Consider the following 26540-nt stretch of genomic DNA (forward strand, 5'->3'; position numbering starts at 1 on the left):
CTATTTACTCTCTGCTACATCAACTCATCAAATCTTATCTCCAGTCTTCCTCTGACAGAAGTAAATTCATTTCACATCTCTCATGCAGAATTCATCTTTCCCTCATTTGTAACAGCCTTCCAATTTATCTATGCTAACTTAAATCTGAGGGGAAACAAGGGTAAAATTTCACTGTATAACTCTCTCTTCTTGAAAGAAATAAGGACAACACATTTTGTGAAGACTTGATACAACAGGAATTAAACTCAGCCTCACTTCACAACAACAATGAATGCAAACGTTAGAAGGGTGACTTTGAGAGAAGTCTGTAGATAACCACACAATATTCCCTTCCCTGGAAACTTCTTTGGTTTTTGCATTTTCCAAACAAATTCAAATTTTTAAGAAAGCAAAGGTATGAACGGGAAAAAAAATTACAAAACCCCTCCTCAAAAAACAGTGAATTACATTTTAAGAAAACAAACATTGGTTCCACAAATGTCCCTTACAAAAATAGAAGGATGTTTACAAAGAGCAAGATAGAAATTCTGTTAAGAGGTAAAGCAACTGAAAGTCAGAAGCCTTGTACAGATATTAATGAACTGTGAATTCAAAACTTTCTTCAGAATTAATGATAAATAGTTCCTGCATCACCTAAGTAAGTTCTAAAAACAGAAACCATACAAGCAATGCAGAAAAATCAACACACTTTTTCTTCAAGGCAATACATCTAACCACAGAGAGGAAAAAAAAGATTTAGAAAATCCTAGCACCGTTACTAGCCTTTGAGGGAAAGCCATTTTTCAAGGCAGAAAGCTGGTACTCTTGTTTACAAGGAGATGCAGCACACACAGCCTCTCCTTTCTGATCTCCTCGCCAAAAGCAACAAAATCCCTTACCCCACAGGTATCTGCTGATCCAGCTAGGAATTCTTCCCTACTTACCCAATAACAAATACCTGATTCTGGTCACAAGAAATCTTAGCAAGGCTGTGCTACTGAGATCAGCCTGAAAAGATACTTATGGTACACCTCTGCCGTAACGTCACATGCATACATATTAGAGAATCCAGGAACTTGAGCTTTCTCGACCACAATCAGTCAAGAGTCTAAGGAATTTTTATCAGTGCTTCACAGCCTGTTTTATTCAATAACACACTTTATGTTTATTTTTGTAAATAGACAGTAATTAAATTCATCTACAAAGATAAAGCACAGCAGGGATGTTTCAAAGAAATACTGAGTCTCCCAGCAACTGTAATGCCTTGGGATAATTTCCTCAAAGCTAAGCCTACTCAGAAAATTGTTACTACTTAAATTTGTTCCTTTCCAAGATGTTACGTGGCAACATCAGGAGCAATAGGAGGAGGCTGAACGTTCATAAATGCCATACAACATCTTAGAATAGGTAGTGAAAATTGATTTCCAAGTAAAACCAGGAAACAAAACTTTTGATAAACAGAGTTTTATTACCCAGAATAGACAGCTTTCCCAGTTAGATGCTCAGCACAGCGTACCAGTAATTTATTTCTTGTAGGATGAGAACTGGAAGCATTGACCCCGCTCCCGTCACTTTAAGGGAATCTAACCATGTTCGCTTGTGTTCTAAGGGCTTCTTTTGCTCTTAGATGGTTTAACTTTTAAGTTGTCCTGTGTGGAGTCAGGAGCTGGATTTGATACTTGTGGGTCCCTTCCAACTCAGGATATTCAGTGATTCATTAATCCTCTTCAATTTCTTCTTTACAGATTTCTCCCATGGTTTGCTGATGGGAAATACAACCTGAAATACTATTTAGTTTGTTCATCTCAAGTATCACTCTTTTGTTCATCCATATAGTGACCAATGTTGGGTTTCCTTGACATAAATCTGCAAACTTTCTTTGGTATACTGCGAAAGCTTAGCAGAATATACTACCTAACTTTGAGATGACTACAAGTAGGCCCATCTTTCTCTAAGTGCTAGAGACCAAACAAAAGAGGAATCTCTCCTCCTACAGAGGAATGTTTTTGTTTTTTTTTTTTTCCAAAAAAAAAAGCCAAACGCTTCCATAGGGACAGGCTCTGTATAGCAGAAGAAAGAGCACAGCCCTCAAAAATCAAATAGCATTTTTCTCTTTGCAATTAAATGAAATTTTCTTGGACATTTTCCATTTCAATACTGATCAATATTACATGGGGTATAGAAGAACACATCTCAAAATAATAGTACTCAGACTCCTCAGACCAAAAAGCAAAAGCCTCAGTACAGCCAAAACAACATAATTCCATGATTCGCTTCCCGATATTAGAAAACACAGTTTTAGATGACCTATCAGCTAAAAAGAGAGCACACTGAGTGCATTAATGTGCCTGAATAACAACAACAGAAGAGTTGGGTTTCTTTCGAAACAAGCAGATCCATTAGTGTGATTATGCTACTAAATATGATGTCAATTAGGTTTTAGACAGAGTCTAACAGAGACTAATTTCTGCTCTCAGTAAAGGCACACTGGCCCAGAGTAAAGAGCAAATTTTACAGCAGATGAGCAATAAGTAGCCAAGCAACAAGATCATTTCACCATCACCTAAATGCGTTTTCCTGTCTCACGAATACAAGTGACTTCAGAATCAGGGAAAAGAACAAGAGAAAGTATTTATGCTGCCCACAATACTCCATCTTGGTACACCATCACTTGGCCTGATCAAGCTGAGTCTAAAAAAAGGTCTGGGTCACAACAGATGACCCAGAGTGCACCAAATGGAATTGATGTGCTTGTGTCTTTCAGATGTTGCTGCAGCCATTTAGGAAGAAAGCTAACTTGTGGCAGCAATCGAACAGAGCAAGGGAAAAGGAAAAATAACAGTTCTGGTTAGCAGTGACAGATAAGGACCAGCATTCTGAAAAGGGGTTCAACAGATTTCTAAAGCTTTAGTGTGCTCAACAAAACCAAGACAACACAAAAATTCTATCACGATTGGGGATAGAATTTTTGGCCTGCTCCCCAGGCTTCAATTGTTCTTTATCCTTTCTCTTGCATCAGAAAGGACAGGAGAAACAGCACAGCCATAAGGATAAGGCAAGTATAAAGATCATCTCATGCTTGGACAAACAGGTTCAAGATGCATATGGGTATGTTATGATGGGAGATGGAAGAAAACATTTTTATGAGGGGAATGGAAAATGAGTACAAAAGGGAGTACATGCTATTTGACTGGGAAACAGCAACAAGAAACAGATTGATGATATGTAGGAACTTAGGGTTTTCTTTAGGTCTTTAAAGTATTCTTCACAGTTCATTAACACATCTAAGAAGGATGCAACTGGGAAACAACTCCCTGCAACAGTCCAGAAACACCTCTATGTCACTGGTAAAGTGTGCTGGAACTCAAACCCTTCTTTCCATGTCACAGAATCACACACTGCAAACCGCCCTGAGTTCCAGCTAAGTGGAATTTTTTTTTTTTTTAACATTTTCTACCAAACTGAGAAGCTGATTATATTGCAGATTATAGAATATAGAATATATATAAAATAAGACTATATATAGAATAAAAGTCATGATGAATAGAAATGTCATGTTTATTGTCTCTGCTTTGACAAAAGAAAAAGAAATCTAAAAGCGAATTGAAAAGAAAATACACTTCATTCAAATCTCAGTAACTGGCTAGCAAAAGCAGCACATTTAGTTTCAAATAAGCTACAGTGAAGCATCAAGTACCTCAGTTGTTTCAGGAATTCAACATCAGTGTTGCTGTTAATCAGCTTGATGAACTCCTCATACGAAGGAGCATATGTGTAGTCTTTCTTCTGATGCTCGTTCATCTGTTCTCTGTACTCCAGCTGGCTGAGTAGCATTTGGTTGATATAATCTGGATCACCCAGCAGTTCCACCACTGGTTTCAGCACTGGAGAGGAAAAATATTTTAAAACAAAGTCCTTATGCTGAGGAATAACTGTTGTACTTCACAAGAATATTGTGGATAAAAGGCAAAAAAAATTGGTAAGGATTTCAAACCAGTCTCCTGGACTACACAGTACATTTGAGACCTCATGTACATCTCTCCATGCTAAAACCATTTGTGCTATTTCCCAAACCAAGGAACAATGACAAAGTTGAGCCCCATTTGGGAAATTTCAAGTGTTTCTATTCTTTCTGCTGTACGCCTTGAAAGCTGTGACATTGAGTTTTCATTTGTAATGCCCGTAAAGTGAACTGAACTGCATAACGTACTTGTGACCTCATAACTTCTGAATTTGAATTCAATGATATTAAAAAATGACAAACGTATTTATAATGTAATTAAAGTGTATCTGATAAAATAAAAAGCAAAACAGAAAACCTTCAATAAAAAAATGGATAATTCAAAGTCTAAAACAAATCAAATCTGGTATCATAATTCAATCATAATCGCACCTACAGATTCTATGCATCTGAATAAATCACAATAGGTCAGAATTATTCATATAATCACTAGAAGTAGAGCCACTGAAGACAACAAAAGGGTTCCCCTACGGGAAAAAAAATAATAATAATAGAATGAATGGACAAATAAGATTTTATCCTGAAAGGTGCTAAGGAACCTGGCAACAAGCCAGGACAGTCAAGTAAGTATATGCTTAATTTGGAAAACAAAGTTCCTTATTGGCCATCACTGAAAATTAAATATCAGGTCTTAAAAGCGTAGCATCAAGACACACATAAAGATGTCTGTAATTATTAATACTGTACAGATGTACATGTTTAATTGACTCTGATCTTTCATCTACCTTTTGTTGCAAGTATTTCTGCAAGGACTATGCGCAAGCTGACAGACTGGACATCCTTTGAGGGTAGGAGACAACACACCAGAATTTGAGAACATTTTTGCAGGAATCTTACTTCTTCATCAGAGCTCCTCAAGCATGGGTGCAGCAAAAAAGGTCTCGGTGGATCTTCCTGCCTAAGAAAAGAAAGGGGGAAAAAAAAGAAAAAGAAAAGAAAGAGGAGAGAGACATAACTTGCATACCACTTCTATTATGACTATTCACAATCTTTGAAAATACTGAATAAATGAAAAATCCACTATCAAGTTAAAGAAAAACTTCAGTAAATAAACACTATGACCTTCGTGTATTTTTAAATGGGTTTTTGTGGATTTCTTTGTTTTTTAAGTCTATTATGACACATTTCCAAATTCCTTTGTCTTGTGTTTTCACCTGCCAAAATAGAAATACAGTTATTTTAAAACTGCATCAAATAGAAACAGTCCAACAACTGGAATGAAAAAAAGATGAAGGGCAGAGAGTAACCATGAAGGAGCCCCCGTTTCTCTACACTGCTCGGGGGAAGGAGGTAGAAAAAGGTGGATGAGAGGAAGGTGTTTTTAGTTTGCTTTCGGTTCTCACTCTCTAGTCTGTTAGTAGATAGCAATAAGTTACGTTCATCTCCCTGTACTGAGTCTGTTTTACCCATATGGTAACCGGCGAGTGATCTCCCCGTCCTTACCTCAACCCTTGAGCCCTTTCCCATCGTATTTTATCCCTCTCTTCCTTCGAGGAGGGGCAGTGAGAAAGCAGCATCATGGAGTTTAGCTGCCCGCCATTGTGAAGCCACCGTATAAGCAGAGGATTTGGGATAATTTCTAGTTTGAGAAACAGGTCTAACTGCTAAATAATGAAGGTATGCTCTTTCCTTTGTAATTGGCAAGCAGTAAATACTTTGTATGTTTGACCTAGCTTTCCTAAAACATCAGTTTTCAGCCTGACCCTGCAGACTACATCAAATTGCTCTGACCAAGACACCTATACGGTAACAGATTTGGTATTATCACTTATCTACACTGTAAGCGAGAAACAAATTTAGAGGAGTATTAACAACAACAAAAAAAGAAAACAAATTTAGAAGAAGTATGTAATAAGGATGGCAAATAGAAGAAGTGACTCCAACAGAGCAAGGAAACAAACATCAAGTGACCTCAGTAGTTCTGCAAATGAGAACTGAGCACATGGTTAACACTATCAGTGGAGTATATCAAGCGTGAGAATGTGAAGCATGACACTGTAGGGATGCAAACCTACTGTGCCTTGACTGCACACCCAGCACTGATCAGTCCACCTCCTTGCAGGTACCAATGACTTCCTGGACTTTTCAGCACTCATCTGACTGGACGTGTCATGGTAACTCCATAACAGAGGTCATGGCGGTACATTTCCTTTTATATCAAAACGGTTCTAGAAGCACAAAGTGCCCTAGCAGTCCTCTCATGGCCACATGCCTGAGGCAGCCCAACCACACACATACAGCTAGAACAGCAAGGCGAGCACACCAGTGGTTACAGGGAAACAGACACAAGCGCCACCTGAGAGGCCCAGGGCCTTAGCAGAAGGCCCTCTGGTGTTACATGTCCCATCCCAGTGCCTCCTCTCATCCTCCTCATGACTGCTTTTCCCTCTCAGAGCTGGAGGCTGCTGCCCTGGTTAGCATCAACCAACTGCTACTCATAGAGCTGCTCCGAGCCTATCACTTCAGTGTAGGGAAACTGAGCAAGAACTGCATGCCGCCAAACCAGAAGTTTTTGGTTGTGTACCAGTGCGTGGCCACCAGTGACAGCCAGCACTGCACAACTGATCTTTGCTAGTCCATCCACAAAGGAGCACATATGCTGCAGTAACAACAGCATTGTAATAACACAAGTCATTTGTTTCAAGGTGGCCAAAGTGAGTTTTTAAACTCATTTTCAGAAGAACAAGAATGCGAAAATGGCATTTGTTTTCAATTTGACTGAAGCTTTTTTATTCAGTCCCAAATCAAATGTTTTGTATTCAAAAGTGGATAATGGAGACGGTTTCAATTCTACAAATAAGACCAATTTCAAAACAAGTCCCTTGGAACAGCTTGGATGTGAATACTGTTTGTTCTTCTGAGGAGCAGTGTATGAGATGTGCAGATTTCATTACTAACCAGCACAGCTGGTGCAGCTGATGTAGCTCCAAAAGCTGTTTATCTTGTTCTGGTAGGATCTCTTCTCTCTGGCAGCTGAATACCTGGCTATTTTTCTCAGTGTATTTCCATTGCTCTTGCATCCTCCAGACACATCCTACTGCCTCCTCAACAACACATCAGTCACCACATCACATGCTGACCCTAAAGGCATTCATTATTTATCCAAAATCAGACACGCCCCAGGCAGACAGAAAGTCTGGGCCATTTCTGTGCAGCCACCTCTCAGCGAAGCCAAGTCTTCCTCTTCTGGACAGGTTGAGCAACCCTCACTTGGCCACTTGAAAACACTGCCAGAAGCAGGAGCTAAATGCCAGGGAACCAGTGACGTCTGCTCAGCATCTGCTGGCTGGCAGCAGACCCATTTCGAACAAGCAGTTCCTGGGTATTAAGAGCAATGATAGAGAGCCTGAACTAAAAGCAAGCGGTGACTGTCTTGTTGCCTGGGAGCACACAGCCCTTCCTTCCCAGACAAACTTACCTAATCTGGAGGACATGGTGCACAGTTATTAGATCAAGCATGTGCAAAGCACGAAGCCCAGCTGTAACGCATGCGGTTATTTCACTAAATCCAGATTGAAGTCCCCTTTGCCATCAGCATCTTTCTAAACACACCCACACGCAGCACCAACCTCCTGAGGAATGCTGGTCTGTTTGGGACTGCCAACACTCTGGGTATTTACTGCACCTATATTATCATGCATGCAGAAGTCGTTTCTCATCATCTTTGCCCCCCCGTTGCACACATTTACTCCCTGCGAACAGCCAGTACATGCAGCTAGGCTGAGTTAGACCCATGCCAGGACTTTTCTGGTACAGTCAACAGAACAAAGAGAAAACTGCACAGAATAAGCAAGCAGAATGACAAATCTTTGGTTCTTGTTTTTCTAACTCAACTAATGCATTTTTGCCTGTGGGAATACGAGGGGGAAAGGGAGTTGCATACACTGCAGCTGAGGGGCCACTTAAGAACGGCTTCCACTGTTTTCTGGAGAATGCCCCATTATTTAAGAGGATAGGTATTTCTGGAAAGGAGGTTCTTTCAGTTATTTCCTTCTATTTGCTTCAATATAAACATAAATCAGCTTGTAAGGAAAATACACTATTCATCAATTAAATGCCTGCCCAGAAAGCAGCATCCCTTCCGACTCAGGCTTCTCCCTCACACCTACCAATGAAATAACTGAGAAGTGAGACAACACAGAGGGAAGTATTAGCACCACTGCTGTCATCAGTCCTGGAGCAGTAGCTGGGATGTCCAGATGACACAATCTTAATGCTCAGCATCTTACCTCTGGGGGAATCTTATCAAGAGTAAAGAAAGGTAGTGTTCATTCTGCAGTGACCAACAGGTAAAGCAGAAACTAACAAAAAGCAGTGCCACTCCATCTCACCAGCACTTAATATCACTTAATTGCTTTAATGGTACCTCAAATAGAAATGGAAGCATTATTTCTCTCCCTATCCAGTTTTAAACGTGTTATGAGAACTTTCTGGAGTTCCCAAACAAAAAGACATTTAGTAATCACAAAAAAAATCCTTATCCAAAAAAAGCGTGTAGATATTTACAGAGTTATTATTTTCCATTATATTTTCCTTTCCTTGCCATAGTCACCCACTTAACGGTATTTAACAACAATTCTTCATTTCTCAGGAACGCAGGACCCACCACAACCCTGTAGTACCACACTACCACCTACCACAGGGCTTTCAGGTTCATCACCACGGAGGTCTCATGAAAATATCTCATTTTAATCCAGGATCTATGCTAGATAACCACAGTTTTAATTAAGACCATCTGTTAACTCAGTGTTGTGAAGACTCACGACAGTCAGGAGTAATAAAAGACCTCTGGTGTTCGGAGTTACAAGCTCATGATGTGAAGCACTGTCTTTATTTTCACATAGTCTCAATGCTCCACACAGCATGGAAGAGCTTAATGATTCTCCAAGAGACTTATGAAATATTATATTATCATCTACAACGCCCATGCAACTCACGGACTCAGTAGATTTGGAGTCAGCAGTACTACTGGTCCACAGACAACAAATCACAAAGATTATCCTGGATTCAGACATGTGTATGACCAGGAATTTAATGACAAGATAAATCTGTCTGCCTTGGAAATAGGAAGCAAGCAAGTAAATGAATAAAGAGTATCCAGGACATTAACAACAACTCTACAGGATATTATGTAAAGATCCTTTCTCATAACAGGAAAAAAACTTTTAAAATGTTCCATCTGGTCTTGCTGTTGCTTTAATTCATCTTTCAAGAGAGAGTCTCGCAGAGTTGCTTTTAAGTCTCAATCAGTGCAATTGTGAGCTGAAGCTCACAAGCACACGCAACTCACTCTAAATGACTTCCATCAGAACATTCTTCACCTATTTTCATTACAGTGATTCTGAGAACTATCAAGATAACACACAACCCTGTACCTCTTCATCTGTACCGCTCTCAGCTCCAAGTTTCTTGACCCTGTAGCAGAAGGAAAATTGTTTAAGCTTTCTAAGAAATAAAACAAATGAATTTAGACCTTTACAAGCCAGAAATGTAAGCACACCTGAAAAAAGTACTTGCTAAAAGCAAAACAAAACTCCAAAACCAAAGCAAACTCAAAAAGCACTACAAAAAACAAGGACAAAGCCAACCTTTAAATTCCAAAGTCACTTTTATCAAGATCAGAAAGATTAATAAAAGACTTATCCAACATTTGCTGTCTCAATAACCATATTATTTATATAAGTCACAGTACCTTTCTAAAAGGAAAAGTAGCTGGACATTGGGGTAATCCCGAATTTATGCAAGATGGAAAAGCTAGTTATCCTGTCCATCACTCTCATGGTTCTGTGCCATGCCAGACAGTCCTGCCTACAGCTAGAGGACATCACAACCCTTCTTTTGCTTTGTTTCTAGCAGGAAAGACATTCTCCTTTAAAGAAACCAAAGATATGAAAGAAAAGGGAAACAGACTTCTCTCCTGATTCCCTGTCTCCCACCCACCAGCATGGAAGCTGCCTCTATTCCTCATGCTCTCCCTCATTCAAGCGTACATTTTTCCTTATCTGTTCGCCTCTGGTGGTCATTTACCTTAAGCTATTTGTTATCAAGTGGAGCATCGCAATGATTAAAATAAGCCAGAGGGAAAGCAGTGGCACGGTGAGGACTATAGCCTCTTTCCACCTGTCTTAGTCTGAAGGGCTGCAGCCTATTTCATCTCATCAGCCATCCTGATCTGTCAGGTATCACAGGCTTCAGTCAGTCAGTGAAAGCAAAAAAGCAAAGGGATTTCTACGGCTGAAGTGAACCATGTGACAAAACACGTGCACTTCACACTGAAAAAAAATCGATGCCTCTGTCCTCCTGGGGACAGGTGGTTTCTTTCTCATGCTTCAGTGAAGTTATATGATGTCTTATGAGAAGAAAACCAAGAATGCAGTTGTCTAGGCAGCATTCACTCCAGACCTGGAGCAAGTATTTAAAACTTTGAAAGCCACCTGAGAACATGCAAAAAATGCCCTTTGCTGCCACGCTGCTTTATCAGCTCAGAACTGGAAACAGGACGTGGCACTCCAGCTGGCACTGCAATAGGAAAGGTACCTGGCTCTAATTACAGTCTCTATGCTTTCCACGGTCACCATCAAAAGCTAACCATGTTCATTATTATAGACATTGAGAGCGAAACGTGAATTCCCATTTCAGTCTACTATTTTTAAAACACTGAAAGAAAGCTGAAGCTAGGCTAATGACATCTCTCATACTCCCTAATAATGAATTTTCTGCTTGAATTGTAATAACATAAGCAAAGGTTTTCCAAGAAACACTAGCTTCCAAGCCAAGCCAAAAGAGACACATTATGTCATTCTCAGTCCAAGATTCAACATGTCAGCAAGTTCAAGCACAGCAAACACTGTAGTAGAAGGCAAATCATTTAGTATGAAATTCAAAATAATTCATAAGAACGCTTTATATTTTAAAAAAATAAACAAACCAAGAAGTCTCCGGCATGCTTCCAGGTTTATTATATACATGCTAAGATTTAAGATCTACTGTAATGTGCATACTTTTTTTTTTTTAATGTAATCACTCTTCAGTTTCCTTTCACTTTACATCCTACATGTTAGATTACATAAAGCAGGCACCCACCACAAATATGTTAACCTCATCTTCTGCTCCAGAACAAAAGTGCAAATGGCAACACAGAGACTGGTCACTGACCAAAAACTGTGCAATGTTTTTCCTCTGACAGGGTGCTAAGAAGTACGCGAATCTAACTGTAGGCAAAACAATTTCATAGTATAAAATGTATAGCACAAATCTGAATGACCAAAGCATATTTCAGTTAGGCTAATCACAGGAAAGTGCACATGTAAGCCCAAATTCCGTGCTAAATTATACAAATCATTCATTCAGATTAGCAAACTGCGCAGGTGTAAGAGTTTGCACACGCAATTACCATTTGGGTGCAACTACAGCATTCAGGAGACAGTCAACCTTTAAGTGGACAAAGAACACTGCCAAAAAGAAATTCAAGGAATTAACAAGATAACCTAAAAAGAGAAAGAAAATCCAGCCAACAATCTTTCACCAGAAAAAAAAACTAGTTACTGCAGGTTCACACCACTTACAGAAACTACAAGGCCTTCCCTCCTGGGGCTAGCACAAATGGAAAACTGAATGGAATTACCCCTCGTGCTATTACAGAAAAGGTACTAATAACCATGTTTCCTCTTCGTTGGCTACTCTGACAGTCTCTCTCCTTTTCCTTGCAGGTTCACACTACTTGTGCAGCCCACCTCCTACTGTGAGCAAAGGATTCAAACATCAAATGAAAACTGCAGTGAACCCGAAGTCTAAGAGAAGGATAAATGTTTCCTTCCTCAGGTCTTATAGAGACTTAACAGGCATCATGGCATCTATATCTGGTAAGAAACCTGAAAGGTTTTTTTCAATTGCACAAGAAAATGTTACATTATTCATTACTTTGACATAGCACATCTCAAAGCAGTGAGACAAGCAGAAAACTCCCATGAAACATGAAACTCAACTGTGTGAGTGTGAGTTTTACCTGGCATTGGCTCCTTTAAGGTCACAGAAGTGCGTGAGTAAAGCTTTCACTACATCATTGCAGACGACTTTAACTACATCAATGTGACTCAGCCTCAGTCGCAGCTGCTTGGCAATCTCCCAGAAGTCTTCTGACAGCAGCTGGTACAGCTGCCCTTCATCTCTGCTGAGGTGCCCATACCAGGACAGTATGTAATCTCTGTAGATGTAGTCAAACACTGAAAGGAGAAGTACAACAATCAATAGCAAAATCCACAAAATGAATGCGCACTAGGATAGCGGAAACTTAGTTCTCCACATCACTCCTTCAACAATCAGATGGGTAATAGGTTTCACAGCTTCTCCACTGGCTTTTAATTTCTCACCGGAGCGTGAGGTTGGCAAAGGTACAGAAATTTGCACCTAGCAGGTTACTGGAGGTCACTTTGCAGAGAAAAGCCTGTAAGTGGATTTGCTCAGACAGTCAGGCTACTAGGTAAACACTAACCTCAAGCTAACATCTGTGTCTTAACAGTGGATTTGATTATATGAACTACCGTATAAGCTGGCTGTACATAGGCAGTTGCAGACTGAAACCAATCTTCATCAGATACAAACTTAACATTGTCTCCACTCCAAAGTTACAGTTAAAAGAGGAGGTGCTAAGATATTCCTATCTGAAAAGACATATACAACGCTACAGAAGGTACAGAGGAGCTACAGATAAAAGTGAACAAGCAGATTAGCAAGACAGCATGAACTTGAAAGATAAGGTAACATTCCCAACAGTACTTCCAAGCAAAAGGATTACTGTAACTGCAAGTTCCATCACAACACCTTCTACTCTTTTGACTTTTTGACCTTTGTGCATCTCCAGTTTTCCTGATGCCTAACTAGCAGGTGCCCCTGGAGTTGTAGAAGGGAGCAGGAGGTGTTCAAACTACACTCAGCACTGCCAGCAAGGTGCTGAGAAGAGTTGGCAGTGGATGGGTTGTGAATGGGATTAAACCAGTTTAGAACAATCAGAATGGAAACAGAAAAGAAAAGGGGGAAAAAAGTCACATGCCTGTGAGTCTGAGCAGGTTCTCTACCAGACATCCTGATTTCAGAGTTGTATTGGTTTTTGTTTGTTTTTAAAACATCAAAAATACACCCTACTTTCATTGTAAGCCCATGGTTTAAAGTAACCATGCTACTCCACTATTTCTTAGTTTCCACTTCGATAGATATTGTTGGGGTTTTTTTGGCAGCTTAATAAACTATAAAAAGCTCCCTGGCACCATGACAATGAATTAATAATGTACTAAAAGCATAACAACTTATAATGAGTAATTTTGCCTCACTGAAACGCTAGCAGGCTTCATCCTACACCACTGTACCAAAAGCATTTCAAAAGAAAGATACTAAAATTGATAAAAGTTTCTAGTCAAATGCTTTATAAATCAAATTCCTTGGGTTTATAAAGATACTAAGTCACTTTACTGAGCTGGAGTAAGTTAAATGGCATTTACTAAGACATTTCAAGGCTTCCAAATGACTTATTCGGGAAAAAAAAAAAGAAATACATAAAATAAATAAGTCAATATAAGTGCAAAAGTAGCACAATTCTTAAGTGCCCCTTGCACTTAAGAAAAGCAGGAGTACAACTTGCATCTCAATCCCTTAGGCTATCTTCTCTTCTAGAACACGTCTATTCCAATCGAGCCCTGATCTTCTCACAACACAGACCTGAAATATTGCCGTCATGCAAATGCATGCATAGACTTCAAGTATCAAAGAAAAAGTGAAAGGAGAGACCGGAACAGTTTTCTTACGATCAATTCCCAAACTCTTCTGTGACTGCATTAGCAACTGAAAGGGACGTACAGCTAAAACACTTGCTTGAGCTAGTCCTGAACAGCAAGAATCAAAACCAGTAAAATCTCAGTGCAACATGAAGATGAATTCTGTTAGGATCTTGCATCGGGAAACCACCAAATAGCTGCTTCTAATACTGTATTACTACAAAGCTAGATTTAACATACATGATACAGTTTTCTACAGATGCAGCTTATGATAAAGACATTACATGAAAATTTAGCAAAAAAATGACAGACTGTACCGTCATAACTACCTGGCAAAGATCTGTTCCACAGAAATAAACTCAGAATGCTTTGCTACTTGTTAGTCACTCTCTTTGTCCAGTGCCCAAAGGCAGTTCAGTTAAACAAAACACCCTTATCTTCATCTTCAAAAACCAAGCTAAAATACGAAAGCTCCTCTCCTGAAGTTCCTAAAAACTGGTAACTAACAATCTGAATTGATGCAATGCTAGCATTTCCAAAACATTGATTTTTAAAGTTAAAGAGATAAGGGTCATTACTCACCTAACATCTTTTGGACTTTATTAGGTTTTTGCTATACAGTACAAATCAAGATGATGAAGCCTTATACTTAACATTTCCTTGATTTACTTAAGTTCCTCATGTTCACTAAACCTGTATTTAGACCACAATGCTGCAGGCTAGCAAAAAGCTGTGTGAACTACCAGACTTCAGGACTGGGAACCAGACCCAGACGCTAGCAATAGTGACGTTAAGATCCAAACTCTATTGCTTCAAGTTTGTGTTGGGAAAAGTACTAGTATTTCATGGTTCAGCTGCATTTTACACCATACAACCTTGATGAAATTGACACATTCCTTTTATATGTCAGACATTATCACTGTTCCTATGCAAAAAAAGACCATGGCCATACAGTTTCCCATTTCGTACTGTTTGTGTTATGAACTTTTTTTTAAATCACTTTTTTTTTTTGACATTTGCTGAATAATTACTATAGATGTATGGAAGAAACACAGAAAGTTCCAAAAATATAAACAATAGAGGAAAAAAATGTTAAAAATGCCCTGGAGACACATTAAAAAAGTATCAGACAAACTTCTGTACTTCGCCCACGTACTCGCTGCCAAGATAGTTCTTAGATCCAAGTGTTTGAATCCCAATAGCAGAGAGAACATGAATTCAAATTAGGCCTTGCTCAAATTCTGGACTCAAACAGCTGAGTTTTGAGAGCTGTGGAAAAAAAAATACAGCTGTTCAAATAGAGTGGCAGAAGGCATTGCAATTTTTTTTCCCCTAAACACTAACATGTGAATCTTGAATTGGGAAATTAGGTAGATTGTGAAAATACCTCTTTTTTAAAGAGAAGTCCTGATACACAAACCTAGCATAGATCTTCTAAAGGGTCAACAAGAAAGCAGATAGGCAAGATCCACAAGTATAATCTTATCAAATTCCCAAAATACTTTCATCACGTCTGCCTCAGCATGGAGTCTACGGAACTAAGCAGCTATGGAGAAAGAGGTGGTTCCCTGGCATGAAATATTTTCAGGGCTAAGAAACAAAGGGCATCACCAAATAGCCAATTTTCACAGCAGAATAATTTCACAAGCGGAGCTCTGATTTGTACTATGACCCACACTGTTTCACTTACTCGTAAATGATCCAGAAAAGTGGGCAAGTAATATTGAGACGAAGACTGACCATGAAAAATAAGAAAAACTCACAGGATATCAGGCAATTACAAGATGAAATTAAGTTCCCAGGAGATCAGCTACCCTGGTGGCAGAGAAGTCTAGTGACAGCTGCAGCCTTTAGCCTCAGCAGCACACTGTGCAACAGCAGCTGGGTCTGCCTGAGCACGGCCTTTCCTAAGAGGCATTCACAAGCTGCCCAGTGATGCAGGATGAAAGCATGAGACTACCAAGCAAGGAACAGCATAGTAAGCGTCAGAAGGAAAGGCTAAAAGTGTTTGTAAAACTGGGTCATCTTTTCTTTGCATAAGAAACAAAGAGCAAACAAGAATCAAATCGATCTAGCAATAAAAAGCATGAAATATTCTGGAAAAACACGTTTCAGTGTTAGTCACCCAGCTGGCTGAAGAAAGGACTCAGGTTTAAAATGAAAAGGTTTTCTTTCTGCTGTATTCAACAAGGAAAAAAATCTTTGCATAATATTACACTTGCTCTGATTTTCCACGCTTTAATGCAACACATCACAGGATAGCACAGCTAATTCACAGCTTTCCCTCACTTTATATCTGCAGCTTATGCAAAGATGCTACAATTAAGAGCAAAGAAAGATCCTGAAGCTTTGTCCTTTTGTACTACTTGCTTGTCAGTGGGAGACAGAAGTTGTTAACTGAGCTGTAATCAGACGTAAACCTTTTTTGGCGCAAGAAGTGACTGATATTGTTGAGTGTCAATTCCATATACTTCTGTCATACTGGCTTCAGCAAGAGAAGCTATTCCAGAGAAGGGCACCTACTGCCAGCTGGGCAGTATTATGGGAAAACGACAGTATTTATTAGTTTAATAAAATAAAACTGATGGCTGAAATGGAAATATCAATAATGCCTTCAATTAAAAGTAAGGATGATCGATGATGTTGATTCTCCCCACTACCTTAACAGACCACGAGAACAGAGAAAAAAACGCAATAAAGCACATGGCAGTTTATTGAGAGAGAGAAAGAGACACCACAAAACCTTGGCAAACTGTGCAGCAATGGGGAGCTGCTCTAAACAAAGAGATAAGTTCAGAGACTGGTGGTAACATCAGCAAAAACGCAGAAGGAAAGCAAAAGTCAACAAGTAATTCTGGAGGGAATCTGTAAAACTTGAGCAAACTAAATTACACAGATAACGAAGAATAGCTGAAGAAACCAGAACATGAACTTGTAAAAGAGTGTCCAATGGGGCAAGGAGTATACCCTGTCCATTTTCAAAGACTGATCATTTCACTCTAATAAAAAAGTAAAGCGTTTCATTTGGCAACTCATTCAGCATCTCAAATTCAAATTGTCTGCAATGCCTTTGGGAGAAAAAAAAAGGACTTGCTCAAACCTACATGCAGGAGAGTGAGAAGTCTCATCCTTGTTAAACTGCATAACAGAGGACAAGCTGGCTTTGTTAGTCACTTAGCTAGGCCTGGAACAAGTACAACCCATCTGACAAATTTGCTCTCCAAAATTCAAGAGTGTGAATGGAAAGTAAAAAATTGTTCTGAGAATAAATGGCAGTAAAGAAAGCTGTCATAGCAGTAGGTCCTCAACTCTGAGAAATGAATCACTTAAGCACATTCTTAACTAACTTTCAGCCTGAGTAAGGATGGACTTATGAATCCAACAACCTGCAGAAAAAGTACTAACAATGAAGATACTGCCATGTTTTCAAAAAACACAAGTTTCTCCTGCATGCACGTAGCAGGAGGGAAGTGCAACAAAACCATCTTCCACCCAGTAATCCACAACAACTCTCATCTCCCTTCAAATAACCCCTCTACTTCAGATTCCATGCTGATAATGGGAGACAGTTCACAATCTTAAGCCAGTGACTGCACTGGCGATCCACAGATTTCATATACTGCAGCAGCCAAAAGTATAAATCATCCCTTCAGATTCAGTTTTCAGGGCAAGAATTTGGCCAAATGGGAAGACTGACTGCAAGAGGCTCAATTTTATCAGTTCAGAGAAACCCAAATCAGTCTTTGAAATGTTAGGCGTTTTTCTTTTCCATGTACACAGGACTCAATTTTCACGTATTTTCCAGATATTTATGTAAAAAACAGCAGTTAAAATAACAAGATGTCAGTTCAACTGCAAACGCAACTTCACATTATTCACTGCAGCAAATATCTTAGGAAGACCAACACTTTATTTTTTCTATCAAGGAGGAAGAAACCAGAGTCATTCTAAAATCCAGGCATACTGCACAGTTACTGGTAAGAGGACAAGAGATATATACAGAATCCAACGCTCCTCTGCCCAAGTTAAGACTCACCTTCTTTCAGTGCTTTATCCATGTTGTGAGAAATGACCACTCTCCTTGACTGAACTGAATCATGGGAGCTCCCAGACCAATTACTCTGAAATTCAAAGAGAACATTCGTAAGAAGGAATAAATTTTTAAAAATGACAACTAGAACTGGAATTCAAGGTAACCATACCCCCATCTCTGCAGTGTACCCGCCTTCATTTAGTCTCATAAAATACTTCCAAAATAAAACCGAAGCCATTCGCTCTCTTACAGTCATTTTAGTTCTCTTCCTTCAAAAACATTCCTGGCCCACTGCATTTTAAGCTGCTGGACAATACAAACATTGGTCTATTTTGAAGCATTACTGTGCAAACAGGTGGGCGGACAAAGAAACATTTTTCAGTTGTCAGACAGAATCCCGTGATTCACGCTGTCCCTGTATAGACAGGAGTATAATTAAAGTCAGAAATAGAAATTGTCCCCATTGCCACTCTGCTTACTTCAGTCCTCTTCTTGGGAATTCAGACTCACAGAGACGCAAGTAACTAAACTGAGTGGCGGCAGATGACTCTGAAGGGGATAAGAGGCAGCTACCCAGCTATACCTGTCCACTCCTTACATTAAGGAAAGAGCACAGCTGCACCACAAGGAGACAGCACTGCCCACGCGTGCCCCTGGTGACTGTACCATACACCAGAGAACAAGAAAGCAGTATACTTTATATATAAACTTCAAGGAGGGTTTAAGCAGAAACACTCCTTACGGTTTATAAAGGTATTGGGTCATCATTTCAGACAATTTTTAGGCTAACGTTTGTTTTTTTTTTGGTGTAATTATATCCATCTACTGCAGATATGCACACACAGTCTTGTACTGGCAGGAGCCAAATTGCTCACTCCAAAACTAGTTTAACTCCAGCTAAGAAAATTATAAATGCTGAGCTCTTCTTGTGTCTCCTTACCTGCCTCTAAATTCAGGACTTATCTACAGCAGAGAAAAGAACACAAAACAAATGCTTTAATGGAGAATCCACAAACGCAACACAGTTCCACACAGTAACTGCACAGATGCAGTCGTTTGAATCTGTGCAATGCACAGATTTTCAGGAAAAAGACTTCTTACACCATTGGATCCTTTCACATTTCAACCTTGAACATCATAATGCCATGGAAAGCACAGCAACAACAGCTGAGCAGCAAGGTCTCAGCCTGCAGCAAATGAGGATCTGCTCAAAGGCAACATCCATAGGCACAGAAATAAAGGAAAGCAGTTGCTTACCTCTGGAAGGCCTCAGGTATGCAGGGATCTCCAGCAAGATACCCTTGCCTCCACTGCCAACCCTTAAATGAGGTCTGGAAAGGGGTCGATCCTGGCTCCACCCCTTCTGGTCAGTCAGGTTCACTGCATGCACCTGAGCTCCCCTGGGCTGGCTCTGCCTTCCCACCAGCTGCTCAATTACTGCTTCAAGCCATAACTTAGCATTTCTGCTACAAACATTCACGTTAAGAACAAACCAGAACTATTGCCTCAGCATCCAAGGAGCAGCACTTCACTGAGATACAACCATACGTTTTGGTTTGTAAGAATATAGTTCGCTGACAGGGTTTTCGAAGGCTAATATATCTGACTTCCAAAAGGCACTGATTTATCTTCTTTTGAAATGAGAAGCTGGTAATGGTAAACAGCAATGTTTATAATTAGAAAGTTCAAGACAAGCATCAAAGAGAACTTTAAACAGGGAGAAGTGATTATCAACATTAGCAACGGTGATTTTGCAGCTGCACAAATGTAACTACTGAAAGAAAAAGGGAGATGCACGGCACGTTGGATTTTCTGAGAAATCTTCCGTACCAAAACAGGCATTGCGTACAATGACAAACAGCCTGAGAGAAAGGTACAGACCAAGCAAGAAACATACTTTCCACTTTGTTTAAGAACTAATTTTCAAGGACAGGTTAGAATCTAACATATGAATAAACACAAACATTTAAATTCATTGGAATGACAGCAGCGGGGTTTGCTCACGCTTAGGGGAGATGTAGCTGTTGCCTTCAGCTATCTGATGAGAGGGTAAAGAGAAGAAGCCATTATTTCCTGCAGCTGCATAGCACAAGGGGCACAGGACAGAGGCTGAAACAAAGGGAATTCCAGCCAGATACAAAGCAAAACTACTTCAGTAATGAGGCTGGTCAAATAGCAGAACAGCAGGCCTGACAGCCTGTGGAACCTCCATCCCTGGAGACACTCAAAAGTGAAAGGGAGAAGGTACTGAGCGTCCTATCTAGCCATGCCCACTCTGAGCAGGAGGCTGGAGTAGATGACTTCCTGAGATGCCTCCCAACCTGAACTGCTCTTTTGTTCTCGACGATCCTTCAGAGATCTGGGTACTTCATTTAGTGGCTGAGAATGGACCAGATCTTAAATTGAGCAACGAAACAGTTGATCAAACTCCTTTTTCCTTTCAGTCTTATGAGCTTGCACTTAGCATTTTCATTTCATTTGTGTTGGGAAAAAGCACAAATGCACAAAAAAATGCATTTTATTCTATTACCTTGCTTTAAAAAAAAAAAATCTGTTTCTATGAAAATAATGATGAATCAACTGAATAAACAGGCACCCCCAAGCTGGACAACATATGGCAACAGCCACCTTCAAAACAACAGTGACAACCTGCTAACGCAGGCTCACAGCACCTGCGATAACAGAAGGCCTTCCAAAAAATTCACACTCCAAACTCAGCGTTATCAACTGACAGAATGTGAAATCCAGCAGATTTCTTCTGCCTGGCAGGTTTTCTTCCCACCCATCTCAAGTCAGATGGATGTATGCAGATGTTCTCTGTGAGGTGAGGCAGGTTCAGCTAGAAAACCATGACTTGAGTATTTTCACATTTTTCTTCATGTCGCTCATCTACAAGAAAACTGTGCTACGTTTCAGGAAACTGTTGGCATCACCCCGAGACAAAGATGTCCGTAAACGGTTTAGCTTAGCTCAAAACTCTCACTTAAATGCTCTCATACTCAGAATGCTCCTGTCGGTCCTGACCCGCAGTGGTGCAGCCCCACAGTGGGCTCCACTCCAACAGAGTCCAGTGCCAAAGAGGAATGAGAGAAGCCAGGCTGAAACTTAAGTAAGATTTGACAAAATGACTTACAAGTTGTGGGAAGCACATTTGGAAGGAACGTGCAAAGAATGAGGTCGCTAACAAATGGAGAAGTCTGCTTCCTGAAACTGCTTACGTTTTCCTTGAACTTGCCTTTGTTTACAGCCTGGATGAAAAAAAAGGATGCGTACATTTTCCGGAGACTTCTGAACAATGTTCATTGTTCAACACTTTTGAGAATGATTTTGGACGCAGACAACAACAGTCTGAAAAGCCCCGGAAAAAAAAACAAACAGCAAAAACCAACCCAAGGCTGGTAACGAGCCAGACATCCAGGCTAGCTTGATCTAATATCATAGAAGGCTTCCGTGAATTCTCGGGAAACATATACAGTCCCAGCCTACAGAGCAACGTCAGTCTCTCCTTTGTTAAGATGGTGAGAACTCATAGCCTTGACTTTGAGGCCAGAAGAGCCATGTGCTACGGAAACCGCACCAGAAAGCCAGAAAAACCTGCAGACTGCTGCCTCCATGGCAGGCCCTGCCTAACAGCCCCACATGCCTATTCCTACCCCTCCCTCCCATAGTTTTTCACCCCGCAAAGAGGTGTGTTCTGCGTCTTTTTAACACAGCATTAGAACACATGCAGAAGAAAATGACCCATTCATTTTATTAACATTACTTTGTTCTCTTCCGTGGTACAAGCTCAGCTGGGGAAAAAAGCAACCATGAGACAGAATCACTACCCAAACCCTTCACAGACACAACATCAACCTGTTTCTCTTAGGGCCGTTCAACTAATTGTTTTTAATCATGTAACAAGGTGGTGGTCTGGAAAAGGACATCATATTCTACATAACTGCCTTTTCCCTTTGGAAGTTCTGCTGCTCTCCTCTGTAGAATACAAGAAATTAAGACCTGGCAAAAAAAGGAATTCAATCAGATTTCATTTTTGGAGCATTTGTTACAGGTGTATGGCATTTTCAATCCCAAAGCATACTTTGCATGCAAGATGTTTGCACTTTTGACCTTATTACAAAGTTTCTGGTTCCACCTTCGGGACTCCTGTGCTAGAGAGTCGGGCAGTGAGCCCACCACTGCTCTTACTGACTGACTCAGCATGACCCAAGTAGCAGGAGCAACTACCTAGCTCTCTTCCGATGTTGTTTTCTGTTGCTCAAAGTACTTTTCAAGTAAGAAGCAGTCCCCATAAGGGTAAAACCTGCCAGATTTGCAGCAAAATATGAAACTCCAATCTAACACAATGTTGAGAAAAGTAAATGTTAAGCATGACACAGTGCAGACATGAAGATAACACTGGATGCAACAGAAAAACAGAAAGAGTAGTGCACCATGACGAGCCATCTCAAAATATTCATGAATGAATTAAAAAGTGGAAAGCTAAGGTTACTGACTGATAAGGGGTTATGGGACAAATAAATTAAGAGTCTGAAAAGCATTTCATTTCCTGAGATTGGTCTTCTGTACGAATAAAATTTTCACTTCATAGTTACACATGCAGGTAATTGTCATCCTGGCAAGACTTGTATTCTCAACCAGCTTACAAATTCCTATGGATTATGGGCATTTCTGCAGCAAAAAACATTCAAGCTACAGGCCCCAAAGTGCAACTTCACGAAACTGCAGCCGAATACTTGAGGCTCATGCAACATACACTTAAAATGTTAAAACATTCCTGAAACTGGTATGCAATGCCAGTCATTATTTTAATTTCAGGACTTGCATAGTATTAAATTTACCCGTGTCACCAAAACCAAACTGATAGCCTGCCTATGTAAGAGATATCACTAAGAACAAAAGTATCATAGCCTTTGTTTTGTTGAAAATAAATGAAACTGAAACATATACTCTCCTTTCAGTGCAGAAAGGATTGATAAACTAGAAGAACAGCCATTGACCAGAGTATTTGGCCGTAAGCCCAAGAGGAACTAAAACCAGTGTAACAGAACAGTAGTGAGCAGAAGCTGCAAGGACTAGCAGAAGCACCAGCAAAAACCCTGCAGCAGCAGAGCTTTCTTGGTATTCCTTAACGGGGCAGAAAATGCAACAGACTGGAGGAAGCACTTGATTAAAGGCAGAGATTAAAGTAAATAAATAAGCAACAACAAACCACAAATACATTTGAAGACTAATTAAGGTGTAAAGATGAAGACAGGAATGAAGTAGGCAGTTTTCCCTCTCTCTCACAGCTGCTCAAAACTCCTCATTACCTCAGCTGCTGCCCTGCAAGAAGCCTGAAATCAAGGCCTACAGATAGCAAATCTGCTTCCTGCAGCTTCTGGGGCTCCTGCTAGCTCCCCTTCACAAGCCCCATCTGACGGCAAGCGTCCAACAGTGAAGCAGGCTGAAACTGCATGTCCTTTGCCTCCCTTATCGGCCTTCAAAAGCACAGATTACACACAAATAACTTCCAATAATCTCATTATTCATCCCTCTATAAGAGTGCTATCTTCCAAAATATAATTAAATATATATTATGTCTGTGAACTTATGGCAGATACATATGAGAGTGCTATCTTCCACAATGCAGATGTTTCAGTCATTACCTGACCCAAGGAGAAAAGCTTTACCTTCACTTCAGTGGCAAATTCCAGAAAAACTCATGTTCGAAACTGGCAATTTAGGAACATATGGCATGGTCACAAAAGTTTCACTAAACGAAGAGATAAATGTTTTTAAGAATGGAGATTTGCTTAACAGAAGCAAACAAGAGCAATCAAACATGTCAGGGGCTAAGTTTTAAAGAAACACTGGGAGCCCTAGAAATCACAGGAAACTGGAAAGCAGGACAGTAAAATCAGCACACCCTTTTGGCTGAAGAAAAACCAAGCTCACATTTATTGATTTTGTTAATGCTGCAAGGCAGACCAGGTAGGTTGTTCATGATACAGAGCATCATTCATTTCATCTGCATTTATAACACAGCACTGAAATTTCATAAACAAATCTTTGGGTTTTGCATCGCTTAAATGCAGATAAACCAACCACCTTATGCGGAGTTTTTGCTTTGAATCAGAGTCAAAATACTATGCTGCAAAGAAAACTCTGTCCTGCCAGTTTTGATTTCTTTTCTGGCAAAAGTACGACTCACACTGGCAACGTAGGAAAAAAGTGTTCTCCTTCCCGCTGCCATGGTTAACACGATTCTTCACATGAGTCAAAGCAATCTCCCCTACCACCACACAAGTTAGCAGTGGCACAGGGAACAAATCAGAATTTTAAAAGGTGACACATCTAACAAGTCCTTCCCAGGGCTATCGTTGGTGTTACCAAGGCTGCTCACACCGAAGCAAGAAGCCCTTTGAGACTTAGACCTTCTAACTGGAGTCCGACTGGTGCTTTTTTGCTGCCTTGCATGTTGCTGCCCTCCTCCGCCACAAATAATTTGGTCCTAAACCTGCTCCTAGAAAGTGCTGAAAAATATCCAATAACGGTGTCATGTATGATTTCAGTGTCATTCAATTCCCGCTGTTCAAACATGAATAGAAACTATTTACCAATACTACCAATTCCTGCAAGATATTATCATTTGTCTATACAACTCTCCTTCTCTTTCTAAGATAAAAGAATAGAGGGAAGAAGCCGAAGCTTGTGGTCAGAGCTCTCCCATACAGAGAGGCACTTCTTCGTGGCAACACACAGACTGCACACCTTTCTCTGACATTCTCAGGGGGCTTCAAATGCTCTTACTGAGATACCTAACAGAAGCCTTCATCTCTCAAGTTCCAGAGAAGACACGCTGTATTTAGGACAAAGCAAAGCTTCACATTTGGGAGGACAGCTTCTCCAGAAGTTATCTCAGGCAAAAAGAAAAAGGTATGCACTTTGCATTTCTGAAATTCGAATGTATAGTATTGTACTTCCTCGACTCAGTTATTCACTTGCATGAACAGATTTGTGAAAATCAGCAGCACTAAACTCCCCCTGTAAGTGCTTGCAGAATTGGAGAACTCATGAAAAGCTCAGTTTTTCTAGCACAGCGTGAAGAGCTCGATCCAAGTCCCTTTGAAGTTGAACGAGTACTCCCACTCACTTCCCAAGAGCTGATCCTGACTCCCACTAGAGTAAATATTTATTGCTGTACGCTTTCTGTTTCCTCATATGCTAACCCTAGTGTGAAAAATCAAAGAAAAATAAACATTATCCCGTGCGTTCACAGACTTAAGAAATGCAAAAGAAGATTAGATTTGTAGGACCCGTTTCCCCCACAAATATATATATAGGCCAAGGAGAGGGTTCTTTCCTATTCTTCCTGCTCTTGAAGGACAAAAGATGTTACAACACTGAAGACATTCTGGCTTTACTGTCTTCCTGCCGCTGGTTCCCAGGAGAGCCAACACAGCATCATAAGGCTCTATGAAAATGGGAATGGTGACAAGGAGCACAGGCACAATAGGAACGTATAATAAAAAGAGTAACTTCACATTTTTCCTGAGATAAATATACAGAAGATATTTGGAAATAAAAATCCCCACAGATGGCCGATTCGTCTACATGCTGCCGAGACAGGCGCTATTGTTTCCTCCGCCTACGCTGTGCAGAACCGCCAGTCAGGAAAACTGCTAAACATACACAAAATCACCTTCAGAAACAGTACTTTAAGCAGCTCACGGGCCCTGAAGCCATTTTGCGTCAAAATATATATATATATGCGCACATCAGCAAAACTGTACATTGAAGGCATGAGAAACACGACTAGAGCGCCTGGAATCACAGTCGGGTAACACACAGATCTCCTTTTGGGACAGCCCCTCTTTACAACTAGGTTACGTTCGGAGAGCAGCGCAGGGAGAGGAGACAAAATTCCCTCTGAATCGAAAAAAAGGTTAAAAAAAAAAAACAATTCCAGAAAGAGGGCTGCAGTGGGCGGGCACTGCCGCTTTGGCAGTGACTTTAAAATCTCACACTCCAGTCGCGTTCTGAAGTAACAACACATACCGTAGGGCGACAATAAATCCCAGCACCGCGTTAACACAGCACGCAAAGCAAGACTAGGTGTGCGCTACCTACTGGATGGGCACAGATGCGGGACAGCGCAGAGAAACAGGCATAGAAAGCACATCGGGCACAGCGACCGAAACGACCGCACCTGTCTCCAGAAATCGGCACTCTCAGCCCTGTTCGGCGGGCTCAAGCATTACGGTTTTCACAAAGCGGGGGGGCAGGGGGAGAAAGAGTGATACATTGGGTTTTGTTTTCCTTCAACGCTGGGCTTCCCCTGAACTGCTCAGAAGGAACTGGAAAACACTCCTAAAGCGAGCTACAAGGAGCTCCCGAGAACGGATCAGTGCAGGTCAGAAGAGGTATAAAAACGCCCGCCACGGGTACTCCGGCGACACTGCTCCACTTCAGAGCGCGGCCGCACGCAGCGCCGCGCCGGCTCTCACACGTCCCTCTCACGAACGCCGCCAGCCGAGTCCCAGGGGCGGGAAGGGCCCGACCCCAACTACCGGCGGCCACAGGCGCACCCCCGTCATTGCAGCCACCCCTCGGAGCGAAGTCCCGCTCCTCCCGCCCCGCGCATCCCCTCTTCCGACCCCGAAGGCGCGGGGCAGAGCACGGCCGGGCGCGGGGCACTTACCGGCGGCAGCGGCACGCCCGCGGCGGCGGTGAAGCTCGGCGGCGGCAGGCGGCGGCC

At 40.9% G+C, this 26540-nt stretch overlaps 1 protein-coding gene across 3 annotated transcripts in view; it reads right to left on the minus strand.

Moving 5' to 3' along the window:
• The window catches only part of SNX25 (sorting nexin 25), a 67440-nt gene that overhangs the window by 35879 nt on the left and 5021 nt on the right, over positions 1-26540 (minus strand). Inside the window, exons 1-5 of one of the 3 annotated variants that reach the window (XM_021397042.1) lie at positions 26484-26534; positions 17804-17888; positions 12006-12222; positions 4726-4898; positions 3677-3863 (exon numbers count right to left, since the gene is read on the minus strand). In XM_021397042.1, coding sequence (XP_021252717.1) covers positions 3677-3863; positions 4726-4898; positions 12006-12222; positions 17804-17825 — 599 coding nt within the window. In that variant the 5' untranslated portion in view covers positions 17826-17888; positions 26484-26534. Of the gene's footprint in view, positions 1-3676; positions 3864-4725; positions 4899-12005; positions 12223-17803; positions 17889-19057; positions 19077-26483; positions 26535-26540 lie in introns of those variants that run through there. The other 2 variants (XM_021397041.1, XM_021397040.1) reach the window with 2 other exon arrangements.

Source organism: Numida meleagris, chromosome 4 (genome assembly GCF_002078875.1).
Source record: "Numida meleagris isolate 19003 breed g44 Domestic line chromosome 4, NumMel1.0, whole genome shotgun sequence".
Taxonomy (NCBI): domain Eukaryota; kingdom Metazoa; phylum Chordata; class Aves; order Galliformes; family Numididae; genus Numida; species Numida meleagris.